Source organism: Phymastichus coffea, unplaced genomic scaffold (assembly GCF_024137745.1).
Source record: "Phymastichus coffea isolate CEN01 unplaced genomic scaffold, Cenicafe_Pcof_1.1 PCOF00017, whole genome shotgun sequence".
In the NCBI taxonomy this organism is placed as follows: domain Eukaryota; kingdom Metazoa; phylum Arthropoda; class Insecta; order Hymenoptera; family Eulophidae; genus Phymastichus; species Phymastichus coffea.
Window position 1 is genome coordinate 915,211 of NW_026706828.1, and position 13,294 is coordinate 928,504.

Consider the following 13,294-nt stretch of genomic DNA (forward strand, 5'->3'; position numbering starts at 1 on the left):
ATGCACATTCCATGCATACAGTGATATGTCCACAAGGTAAAAAAAGTACAGCGATCCTAGCATCCAAACATATCTTACATCTGGTAATTTCAAGTTGACGCAAAATATTTCCTTTATCTCGCTGCGACTTTTCAACTCTTTCGCGAATTTTATTCATTTTTTCATTTTGTTTGTCGATACTCTTCTTATAACCGCGTACAAATTCTTCGCAAACAGATACCATACCAACAGTTGCATTTGCTATGGTTTTCGAAGCACATTTCTCCGTCAAATGTAAATCGGAAAAAAGCTTTGTAACAAGACTCTCAATCGATAACGATAACGCAGGCTCGTCTGTAATCGAAGGTGGGCTAGTTGTTGCGCACGCTGTTGCTGCCCGATACTCGAGCTTATACGGTCCACAAACATCTTTACTTTTTCTTCGAGGAGGAGGTACCGGTACGGTGCTCGATCCGATCGGCACATTGCCGCAACTTCTGTTACGAATGAAAAGGCAGCCGCCATTCCACCGCTTATGTTCCGTCATAGGGTCGTCACCTTCTTCCCAACGACAGACTTCCATACCACATACAAAACAACGCACTTGATCGATCTGCCTCGTATAATAAAAGCCGGCCGCAGAAAGATCTGCTGGTCGTACGTGTGCGCATGTCCATTGAGACGTGAAGCTATCCAGCCTCGCTTGCTCAAATCTGCACAAATAAAAAAATATATAAAGTATGTTCTATAAACAATAAAACAAATAATTACCTATAGTCAATCTTGTTGAAGCTCATTGTAGAATGTTCGTATAACCTTTTCTCTTTCACACTTTACACTAGTTCACTCTGGATGCGAATGCGACTGCTGATGAGATGCAGCTCATTTTTATAACGGACGATTAAGATTTCCCCCCTCCATCCTCCATTAAAAAAATTCCATACATGTCATACATTCCATTCATTCCATACATACCATACATTCCATAAAATAAAAATTCATTTAATTTTTATGAGTTATACATACACGTGCGCGCGCATATGCGTATGTAAAGCATACAACTTGTGGGGAATTGACTCAACGGCCTATGCGAGTGACGTAATTTAAAACTGTCGCATATACGCACTGATTTTTTAGAGACATTTGTTGTTGTTGTTGTTTTTAATAACGATATTTCAATTATTTTTAATTAAGAAGAAATTACCTGTCCTTTCTGTTGAATTTAATTGTTGACAATTTACATATAAATAATTAATTATCTACATCTAAGACTCTATAAGAAAAAATTAGTAACATTATTTATCGAATTTTTTTCTCGTAATAATCTTTCGGTAATAGATATACAGGAGAATCAAACCTAGCCTCCTTTGCATCTATACGACAGTGCTCTACCGTCTGAGTCATTGTCGCTCTTTCTAAAGATAGTGCATACTAACTGTATATTACTTTATGATTTAGGAAAAAAATTATCATTTTTTAATATTATTTTGTACACTGAATTAAACAAACTATTTTTAATTTTGTATATTTTAAATATTATATTGATTAACTAATTAAAAAAAATACTTTTAACTAATTAAAAAAATAATTAAAAACTAATTTTTTAACTAATTAAAAAAAATACTTACCTTATACTTACCTGCTCGTTTCGCTGAAAATGGGGGGGGGGGGGGGGGGGGTAAGAATAAAGAAAAACACAAGGTTAAATTTATTCGTGATTTCAAATTGTTATTGTTTTAGTACTTACCTTTGCGGCTACGATATATTTGCACATACGTTTGAATAGCACTTAAAAGTGCTGATTTATTAAAAAATTATATAAGTTTTTTATTAAACAAATAGTTAGTCTATGTTATATTTAACCATACGTTTGAATAGCACTGAAAAGTGCTGATTTATAACAAAATAATATAAGTTTTTTATTGAAAATTTAGCACTGAAAAGAGCTGTTTTAAATTTAACTAATCTGATCATGATATCGATTAACTGTCGGGATTGTACAGCTTCGTCAACTTGAAAAAAAAAGTGGCCCAGAAAAGGGCCGATCGTTCGTTCGCTGCAACTTGTCACTACCATCGGCTTGCCACCACCTACTCTTCGTCCGTTGCGTGAGAAAAAAAGAGCGCACGCGCTATCACGATCCTATATTAATACACATTGGCATCTTTTCTCCGCACTAATCACATTTTCTTTAGCTACTCCCATCACTAATTATGATCGTCTTATGAGCGCGACAAAATCAGTGCTATCGCGTAGTCTCACGTCCCTACTCCCAAATCTCCGACCAATGACCAAAACGCGGCAAGTGTTTCAAAAATGAATAAAATTCGAACGCCTTGCAACGATACGTCATTGTGATTTTTTTTGTCGTGAAGTTAAGTTCAGTGAAGAAGAATGCAGCCTGAAAACGATAGTGCAGTGAGTGATGAATTTTTGGAACAATTGTTTTCGCCGGACGATGTGTCGTGGCAAGACGCATTAAATCAAGCCATAGAAGCACTTGGCGAGGACGTTGATCTTTACGAAGATGACGAAGTCTTCGGAGTGATGAATTTACCAGCACATGAAGCAGCGGTGGACGAAGTCGTCGAGCAGCCGCGAACACCTTCGCCGAGGAGAAACGGCGACGACATCCACGAAGCGGCAACAATACGGATGCCACTGATACCTCCGCCTACAATATTATTATTGTAAGTACCTATTTTTTTCATTCTCTTTTACTGTCTCTCTCTCATTCTGTTTATTATAATATAAAGAACAAAATCATTAAAATGTAAATAGATATGTTCTTATTATTATAAAATTTTATATATAATTAATACCATTATACTAATAACACAATTATATTTAAATTTTATTAATTTATCAATATAATGGTATTAGTTATACATAAATTTTTTATAATAATAAGAGCATCTATGTTCTTTACATTAAAAAAAGAGGTTCTGTTCTTTTTTTTCATTGAATAATATTGTATTATTCCTTATATAATATGCATGTACATGTGTATATGAGAGAGAGAGAGAGTATTTTCAATTTCAAATTTAATGTCCCTTTCTCTCACGTAGTTAAAATTTCTTGTTTTGTTTTTGGATCGCGTTCTTTTTTCTACGATGTCTGGTTTTCATCGTCGTAGTCGTTATCGCTGTTACTCTCACAGCTTTATTATACATGTGTTTCCTATTACAGCAGGCATCGGTCGCCACTTGAATTACTACCACCGTCTCCAAGCTTGCGATTACTTCCAACGGTGAATGTGTACGTTGAATATTGTTATATATAGATAGATATATGAATTGATTTTATTTTTCAATTAAAGAATCTTTTTTTTCAGGTCTGATGACGACGACGACGTGGAGATGGTCTGCGAGGTGATTGTCGCGCGTCGACCACCACCACCACCACCACCATCATCATCACGACACGCGACACACGTCGACCTGGTGACGCCTCGAGCAGCACCCGTGATCATCGACATCACAACGCCACAACAGCCGCTCTTGGTGAACTTAGTTTCACCAGAGATACAAGAGACGCCCTGCCGCCAACGAGAACAGGTATGATTTTTTTCTCTTCTCTTTTTTTCTAATTGGCGGTAGTATGTTCTAAGTTTTTTTCATTTTTTTGTTGCAGGTCGACGACAACAACAACAACAACAACGTGCCAGTATGCGAGGGCTGGGAGTGCGTATACTGCGCCGCTGGTCGCTGCAGTCGGCAGCCGCAGTGGGTGGAATCACCACCGCAGCGCGGCAGCAGGCGGCACGTCGATCGAAATGGGCCGGTCAGACACATAGTGCGCAGATTATTTTCATCGAGGTCGTGCAGGCCCGAAGGTTCTCTCGCTGTGCGCCAGCCTTCTCGATCGCCGTCGCCAGGTCCCTTGAGTAGGCCCGCGAGATCGCCTGTAACGGCGCTCATGCAGGATCTCCACATCACGGGGAAAAAGCGCCTGTGCGTCATGGCCGAAACGGTCGACGGCGCCCCGCGCTATAAAGTTGCCAAGTTATTTCCCGCTGATCACGACGACGACGACGATGATGGTGACGATAACTAAGCGTCGGTTTTTTTATAAATTTTTGTACATTTTTTATATTTTTTTGTATTTTTTTGTACATTTTTTAATATTTCCTTGTATTTTTTATATAATAAATAATTATTAATAATAATATGTCTTTTTTATTTCACCGATCAGACACACACACGCGCGCGCACATCGAATATAAAAAAATTATTATTCTTTATGTACCAATTATAATAAATATTTATGTATAATATTTATTAGAATTAGTATATTTATTAAAATTTATTATCATTTGTATGTATTAGCGCTTGGGCCCTCCCCAGCAGCAGCAGCCGCCGGCGCCGCCGCCGCCGCCCCCCACATATCAATCGTGTAGCTAGTATACACATAACGGTATTGCCTGTGGTAATAGTGGCTGTAACTCTAGCGGTAGAGCATCGGCCTGCGGATCCGGAGGACGCGCGTTCGATCCCCCGATCCGTCCGTTTTTTTACAGATAAATCTAAAAAATTTTAACACATGCGCGCATACACGCACACACACACACACACAATAAAAAAATCAAAACGCGTAACACAGAACGCGCGCGCAGTGCATAGGAATCAAATCAGTGGGAGAGGGGGAAGTGCAGAGAACGCACGCCACATCAAATCAAGCCACATCAGATCAACTCATTGTAAGTCGTCGATGAATAGCAATAAACTTTTTGTACCCAGGATGTTGCCTCGCAGGATAGCGCTCTTGATACAGCCGTGCAGCAGCTTTTGCGTTATAATTTGTTGCTCAATATGCCAAATGCATATCTGCAAATTTTTTATTAGTGTAATTCTCCATAATTATGCGAATTTTAAAAAATTTGCAGAATTAACTACTAAATGCACTAAACTTACAATAAAGAATTTCTTCGATCTTTCTTTACTCAGGTAAACAATGGCAAAAAGTACCTAAGATAAGGCATCAAAATTTCTCAAATGTTTTGAATTTCTCAAATTTTTCGACATTTTGAACAATTACTATAGCTAAATAAATGTAGTCGAAAATAAAATTCGAAAAAACACATTACTGTCTTAAAGCGTTAAAGGGTCGCAGCGCCTTAAGGAGACATTTTCGGACATGGGTTCTTATACTCAAACGTCTTCTATTAGTGCACTGAATATCCCCTATAAGTTTGATCCCATAGTTCTAGGACACCCTGTATATTTTCTAAACTAAAAAGACTCCAGCAGGAATCAAACAATAAACAAAAACTATTAACAGCAACGAACTTACTTATTTAATTCACAAAAGCATAATAAGATTATTGCTTGCTAAATGATAGCCGTTCAGTTGCAAGCTTAAGCTTTAGATCAATTAAAAAAAATAATATTTATTATATTTTTGTGCTAATTTGCGTATAACTTTTGTTGTAATTAATATTTTTTTAAAAATAAAATTACAAAATGTTCCTTATATGATTTACTATCAATTTGATCAGGCCTAAATACAATAGATTTTTTAATTTAAACAATTAAATTATTAATAACAAAAAAACCGACACAAGGTTGTGGGTTCGTGCTTGGAACCCTTGAAAAATCGATTCTCCGTATCAAAATATATAAAAATCAACCATGTTTTACGAGGGGAGATCGTATTGGCTACGGGAACCCCCTTGTACGCGAACTACAATGGCTTGGTTACCACTACAGTGCTCTCGCTATTAGGTAAGATTGGACAAGAATTTCTTTCGTCGCAACGATGAGCGAATTTATACTGGTAACAGAGACCCCATTTTACACTAGGTTGCTATTTTTGTAAATTTGCACAAACTTTGAACAATCTTTAACGCGAAATCGCGCACACGAAGTAAAACGTTTGTGATGTAAAAAATTGAATTCATGACACAAAGTTTCATGAAATTAATCATTTATCATGAAAAAATTGTATTACAAAGTTATAGGCAAATAAACTTAAATAAATTTTTAGGAAAAAAATTACAATAAAATCAGATGAATTTTCATACTAAAAAATAGCTTATTTTGCATAGAAACTTATTCAAGATCAAATTTGTCAATTTAATAACTAGAATTTGAATCATAATTAAATTATGAATTCGTAAATTATTTCTTTTGCAAAAATTATCTTATTTTATGTAATATATTTTAAATATTTATTTTAAGTACATAGAGGTAGATTGCTATCTCACACTGCAATTTTAAATATTGTAACGGGGTTGCTTACCGTTTAATTATTTTTATTGAGGCGATCGCGTAAATACGCTCGTAATCACCTATATCAAACAGGGAAGTCGGAGAGCAAAGAGGAACGGGTGTCAGTCAACCAACTAACTACGAATACAAAGAGAACGCTCCGAAAGTACTTGTTAATATCGTGTACGAAAACTCTTTATTATCTTTTAAATGCTACATTAGAGTCGGCCCGAGTGTTTATGTTTACATCAGCGCTCGCTCGACAATAACCTGCAGTAGCGGGACGCTCGCTGCTCTTTGTCCGTAGAGCTATTACATGCACACTTCGAGCACGGAAAATTAGATATTACGCATGCAATCGCGATCGCGAGATTAAGCTGGCCAGCTTACCTTTATTTTGCAGGCGCACGAAGATGACGGTAACAAATCGCACTGCGTGAAAACGGTCTGTTTTTATTCGTGTCGCGGGTCGCGAACTCGCGCGTACGTGGTTTCGCCCTCGATGGCGAAACCTCACACACACACTTTCGAGGTCACAGGACACAGCGCTTTTCTGCTGGCTCCGGTCTGCACTCCTGGTAGCTGCACGGCACCTCGGTAACAGCGGTCACTCAAAATCAGCTCTGGTACGGACGCTCTGTTTGCGGAATTCAATCCTGGCGGGTCATGTAGCGGTAGCTAGTATCGTATTCACGGGCGAGCGTGATGATGGTTAGTCCCTCACTGGTTCATTTTCAATCGCGCGCGTTCCGTCTGCTCGCGTGCCGAATTCCTTCGTTACATTTTTCGTCTCCCCGGTAGGTGCTGCCCCCGCAGGCAGCAATTAGGTTAGATTATTAGCGCTAATTTGACGTTTACCGTCACAATATTCAATAAATTATTAATCTTTTATTAATCATTTTCTTCAAATTTCCCATAAATGCAACATCACGCTACTTATAAGGTAATGATTTTGATCGAGTGCCCTAATACATCTAAGCGTATATGTGAAGTAGCTTCTTAGTTTTGATAGTACCTTTCCTCATTTTCGGGTGTATGGCATGCTGCCGCTATGTAGCAGAAAAAAAATCAGACTGAACCATTACAGCTGAAATATTTTTTTTTCTGCAGGAAGTGTCTTTCATGCATATAAAATGTTATTTATATTTTTGCTTAACAAAATGGAGAGTGCTAAGAATAACATAATTATTTATATTTTATACGAAGTGAAAATATTCAATATTAATAAATATATTTATAATAATAGATTTGTAGACATAAAAATATGCTTAGTTTACCTATAACAATTGTAAATACTATGTATAAAGATCGATATTTAGTCTAGGTTTATTTACTGCAAAATACTGTGTATAAATAAAAATTTTTAGTGTATAATTGTAAATAACATGGTAATATACGTATAGTACCTATCGTAAACATAATATTGAAAAGAAATTATTCGAAAGAAAATGATTGTGTCAATGGACACTAAATTATGATATCAAGTTTTTATTTATTTCCCTTCTCAAAGCTAAAAGTAACAATACAAACAAAATACCATCAGTTTTTCAACTCTCATTATACAACAGTGATATAAAAATTACATTTTTCACTATCAAAATTACATATACTCGTATATAATTATTCAACTAAGCAAGAAAGAATTGACAAATAATCAAGACAGTATGTTACGTATGATAAATAATCTTGCTTATTCGAATAATTTTATATATTGTAACGGAGAATCTGCGACTGTTTCCATCTGGGTAGCTCGCGGCGAATAAACACAACAGCGGATTAACACACCAATCCTTTAATCATCAACAATCGATCACAAGACGGCGATACTTACACCTATACACTACGAGCGGTACAATAACAAACTCGAACGCGAAGGTGAATTAGTGGCTGGTCAACCCGCCGATTCCCTTTTTAAAACAAATTATTACAATAATATCCGACAAACACTTTCTGCCGTTATTCCATCAACGGGGTAGCCAGCAGATCTGCCACGTTACCACCCATTAGCTGACGTCCAAACATGCAAGAGAGAGAGAAACAAGAGAAAATACGACACCGACCTCGGCCTTCAGCTTCTCTGACGGCTAGAACGCTCTGCAGTGTGACGTCACTGGTGCGCTCCTTCTCGCTAACCGTCTCGCTGGTGTTTGTTGTCGTCGCTGTTTGTCTTCTCCTTCGCTCTATAAATACTGCTACCACAATCAGTTGTTCCGCTCGTTGCTGCTGTCGTTGTCGCTTCTGCTGCCCTTCGGTTGCTCGGTACTGTAGCAACGTCGAAGTCCGTCCATGTGCGCAACCGCGCACCTCGCCGGTTACCACACGCACACACTCTCAGTCTAGCGCGGCGCACGGACATTTGCGACAGCCAAACGGACGAAATCGGCCTAGCCGAGATTCTCTGTTACAATAATATATATATATATATATATATATAATTTTGATGGTGAGTATTGTAATTTTTATACTACAGTTGTATAGTAAGAGTTGAAAAATTGATGGTATTTTGTTTGTATTGTTACTTTTAGCTTTGAGAACGGAGTTCAATAAAATCTCTGAAACATCGGCATCTAGGAATTTACATTATTTGAATTTATTGACTAAATGAAGATCCTGAATAAGAGAAAAAATTGATAGTTTTGAATTTCGTCGATTATTGATTATTATTTTTCTAGCATAGTGTTGGAATTATGGATCGACGTAAATTAATATAAACACCAGCTTTTAATTAAAATAGAAAGTACAAAATTATTTATTTTAATATCTATTACAATAATTGAATCTCTAAAGTTACTCTAAATACTTCGTGAGCTCTAGCACCAAAGGAGAACACGGTTGGAATGCCGCGCTAGTTTCCGCGGCGGTTGAGCTTAGTGAAGGTGGCGTAGTATGCGTACGCGCACATGCGCACAAGAAGCTTAACACTCCCTCCCTTGAGTGCATATGCGCGCAATCACGAACAATTCAATTAGACCCGTTGGTTTCCGCGTCTGTAAATAATTAGAAATTATATTGAGCATATACAATAGTTAAATATATTATCTCTAAGAGCTCTAAAAGAATCGAAAGGAAGAAGCTTTGTAAATATATCTGCTAGGTTTTCTTTAGATGGTATCCAAATCAATTTAACTTTTCCTTCAGTTACGCACTGCTTAATGTAATCTCCATGTACTTTAGATAATTTATTTTTAATTCCTGTTTTCTCTCTATTCTCTAAGTTAATGATAATTTCATCAATAGAATCATCAAAGTTCTTTAATTTATGATTTCCTTCTTTTTGTGTACAGCTGATTGAGAATTTATTATCGCATCTTATAATTATAGGATACATAATTATTCCTAATATGTCTCTAAGAGCTTTATCTAATGAAATCATTTCCTGACATGCTTCGCTCATTGCGTAATATTCCGCATGACAGGTCGAGAGATTAATTACAGTTTGTTTGTGGCTTCTCCACATAATGGAGTCTCCGAATAATCGAGCAACCATTCCACTTGTTGAGGATGAGTCTGCATTGTCTCTAAAGCTTGCATCTGTAAAAATTTCTAAGTTTTCAGTAACACCTCTATATGTTAGTCCTAGATCAGAACTTCCTCTAAGATATCTCATGATCCTTTTTACATCAATCCAATTTTCTATAGTGGCATTCGATTGTTTTCTGGCTAATAGATTTACAGCAAATGCAATGTCAGGTCTTGTGATATTAGCAAGATACATTAAGCTACCTATAGCTTCTCAATAAGGAACCTCTGATTTTCCAAGTTTTTCCGCTTTCTCTATATTATTATCATTTCTGGCTTTGACTTGTCTAGTTATCATAGGTATATTTTGTGGTTTACTTTCATCTATTTTAAATCTCTCTAGTATCTTTTCTGTATATTTGCTTTGGCTCAGCATTATTTTTTCTTTAGCTTTTCTATCTCTAGTGATTTGAATACTTAAATATTCTTTAGGTTCTCCTAATTCTTTCATTTTAAACACTGAGCTTAAGTGTCTTTTGATTTCATTAATCTTATCAGAGTTATTTCCAGCTAGAAGTATGTCATCTACATATAGAATAAGCAAGATCATTATGCCATTCTTTCTGTATGTAAATAAACAGGGCTCATTTATATCTCTTTGTAAGCCTAATTTTTCTACTTCTGTTGAGAACCTCTGATTCCATTTCTTAGAACTTATCTTCAATCCATATATAGCCTTATGTAGTTTACAAACTTTATTTTCTTTCGCGTGTTCATTTACTATTACTCCATCAGGTATCTCTATATATATTTCTTCCTCTAGTTCGCCGTTTAGGAATGCAGTTTTCACATCCAACTAACAGACTTCAAGATCTAATTTATTGATTATGGCAAATGCAGCTCTAATTATAGCAAGTCTAGATACAGGTGCATAAGTTTCTCTAAGTTCGTACTCATTAGTATCTTTAAATCCTCTAACTACTAATCTTGCTTTGAAGGTTATTTTTCCATCTGAATCAATTTTTCGTTTGAGTACCCACCTGCTATCTATTATGTTGGCTTTATTGCCTTTCTGAATTACCGTAGGTCTATCTACTATACTCCATACGTTGTTTTCATGCATGGACTCTAATTCATCGTTTATTGCTTTACTCCAGCTCATTTTATCTTCTATTTCCATAGCTTCTCTATAATTGGTTGGGTCTGAGTTTAGGGTAGCGATTAAACAAAAACCTTTTTCGTCTTCTCCCAAAACTTCAATTTCGTTACATCGGGTCAAGAACGCAAAACTGTTATCTACTAAGTTAGCCTTTCCTTCAGCCATCGCTTTATAATCTCGTTTTATTTTACTAACGCGCTTAGGTTGTACTCTAGATTGGTTCTCTGTTTCTTTATTATTTTCTGATTTTCTTTTACTAGTTTTAATTTTCTTTGTATTGTTTTCTGTAGGTTCTAATTCAGTTAATTTATCTGGTTTTTCAGAACTATTCGTATCGAATATATCTATAGTTATCTCTAGTGTATCGTTCTGGTATTCTTCGGAAGTAGAACTCGAATATTTATTATATTCTTTAGCTATCTCGTCATTTTTATCAATGTTTTTGTAAGTTAGCTTTTCTCTAAATTTTACGTGTTTAGTCAGAATTAATTTTCCGGATTAAGGGTGCCATAGTATATATCCATTGCTGGTTTGTCCTACTAAGATTCCCTTTATGGCCTTTTCCGATAATTTGGTTTCAGACAACGGTTTCTTTGCATAAGCTGTGCATCCAAAGCGTCTGATCTTTTCTAAATGACTCTTCTTGTTAAGGAATATTATATTTAAAGGAGTTTTGTACTCTATGGACGAATTTAGAGTTCTGTTATACACATGTACAGCTATTTCCAGGGCTAAGTTCCATAACGATTTCGGTAATCCAGAATCTATCATTAGAGACCTTAGTCTTTCTAATATTGTTCTGTTGAATCTTTCAGCTGTACCATTATGAGGTGGTGTGAATGGATTAGAAAAATTTGACTCTAGTTTTGCTCGTTTCATAACTTCTAAAAATTCTCCTCCTGTGAATTCTCTGGCGTTATCTGCTCTTATATAGCAAGCTCTAAGATTCTTCCCAACTAAGTTTCTCATTGTGTTTAAATAGCTTTCTAAACAATCTCCTGCTTCGAATTTGTTGACAATAGCATATGTTTTGGCCAATTTCGAGAAGTCGTCCACAAAGACTATTATGTATCTTTTCCTACCAGGATAAGTAATTGTTTTGAAGAGACCTATTATATTAGTATGAGTTAGTTGAAGTGGATGATCGGTTCTAGTTCTAACTTCTTTAAATGGTTGTTTACTCATTTTGGACATTATACAAACTTCGCAGTTTTTGATGTTTTCATTGAATTTGACATTGCTAAGTTCTTTATTTGTCTTTTGTAACTTTATTAAATAGTCATATGATGGGTGTCCCAATCTTACATGCCACAGCATCCCTTCATCTAACTCCTCTGAGTATCTTTTCTCGAGTTCGAATGACGTAAATAAATCATCCATTGGTTTCTCGTTTTTAAGGTCATCTAGTGAGTAGTTTTCAAAGTCTCTGTATTGACTAAGTATAGGTATAGATTCATTCGTAATAATCTCCCTCTCAATCTCTGAGTCTATATTTTTACTGTTTTCTATCTCTATATTTTGTGATTCTTTCGAAAAATCCTCTAATGTTATTAATCGTGCTCTACAAGAATATTTATTGTATGTTTGTTTGTCCGGGCTCTCGATTCTGTTCTTTACTTCTAATTGTATTAGCCAGTTTGGTTTCTTATAGTACCCGGTTAAAAATATAGATCCATCATTTTTATCAAATATTTTTAAGTTTTTGTCATCTAAGTATATACTAAATCCGGCGTCGACAAATTTCCTAAGGGACATTAGGTTTTCGGATATATCAGGGGCAGCTAGAACGTAAGATAGTCTAATGGTATGACCTTCTTTGTTTAAACTTTTAAGGTACAGATCTCCTTTTCCATCTATCTCGATACCAGCTGATTTATTTTTGTTCGCACTCTTAATATAGGTTCCTGAGCTTCTCTTAAAATTTCGCAGGATGAACGCTTTTATTTGTAATATGTTCCGTCCTTCCGGAATCTAGTAAGAAGGTTATCTTATTGTTTACTTTATCAATGTTATTCTTACCTTCAGTGTGTGCGACTGCAGCGTTCGCCAGTTTCTGTTTTATTTTGTCTTCGCTTGGGTAATAAGTTCTGCTTGCGCCCCGTTTATCTACTTTGCCACTGTTACGATCTCTAGAGTTTCTATTTTTGTTATCTCTATCGTTTTCGCAATAACCTTTGCCTCTTTTGTTATTACCATTACCTCTATTGAAATTTCCCCTGTTACCTCTGTATATACCTTTTTCTTTAGATTCTTTTAGCTCTTTATTATTATTTTTATTGGCAACGTACCCTCCACCTCGGTGGGATCCATCACCACGAGGGCAGGTTCTGCCCGTGTGGTGCGCGAAGTCTTTGCATATGTAGCAGAACCACAACCCATACTGGATCAGCGGGCAAGAATCCGAGATGTGATCAACATTGTGTCGATCACATCTGAAACACTTGCCTCCACCGCTGGGACCAGTACCGGCTGTGGCCGCTGCGCCAGT

General features: G+C 36.3%; 1 protein-coding gene across 1 annotated transcript; it reads right to left on the minus strand.

The window, feature by feature from the left end:
- Positions 1–9,192: 9,192 nt before the first annotated feature.
- LOC131675217 (uncharacterized) lies at positions 9,193–9,903 on the minus strand. The gene has a single exon (XM_058954127.1). The coding sequence runs from the start codon at positions 9,901–9,903 to the stop codon at positions 9,193–9,195; it is 711 nt and encodes a 236-aa protein (XP_058810110.1).
- Between the last annotated feature and the right edge of the window lie 3,391 nt (positions 9,904–13,294).

What these genes read in the sequence shown, in the direction of transcription:
- LOC131675217 (XM_058954127.1), bottom strand. Translation starts at nt 9,903, where the DNA reads ATGTATCTTGCTAATATCACAAGACCTGACATTGCATTTGCTGTAAAT.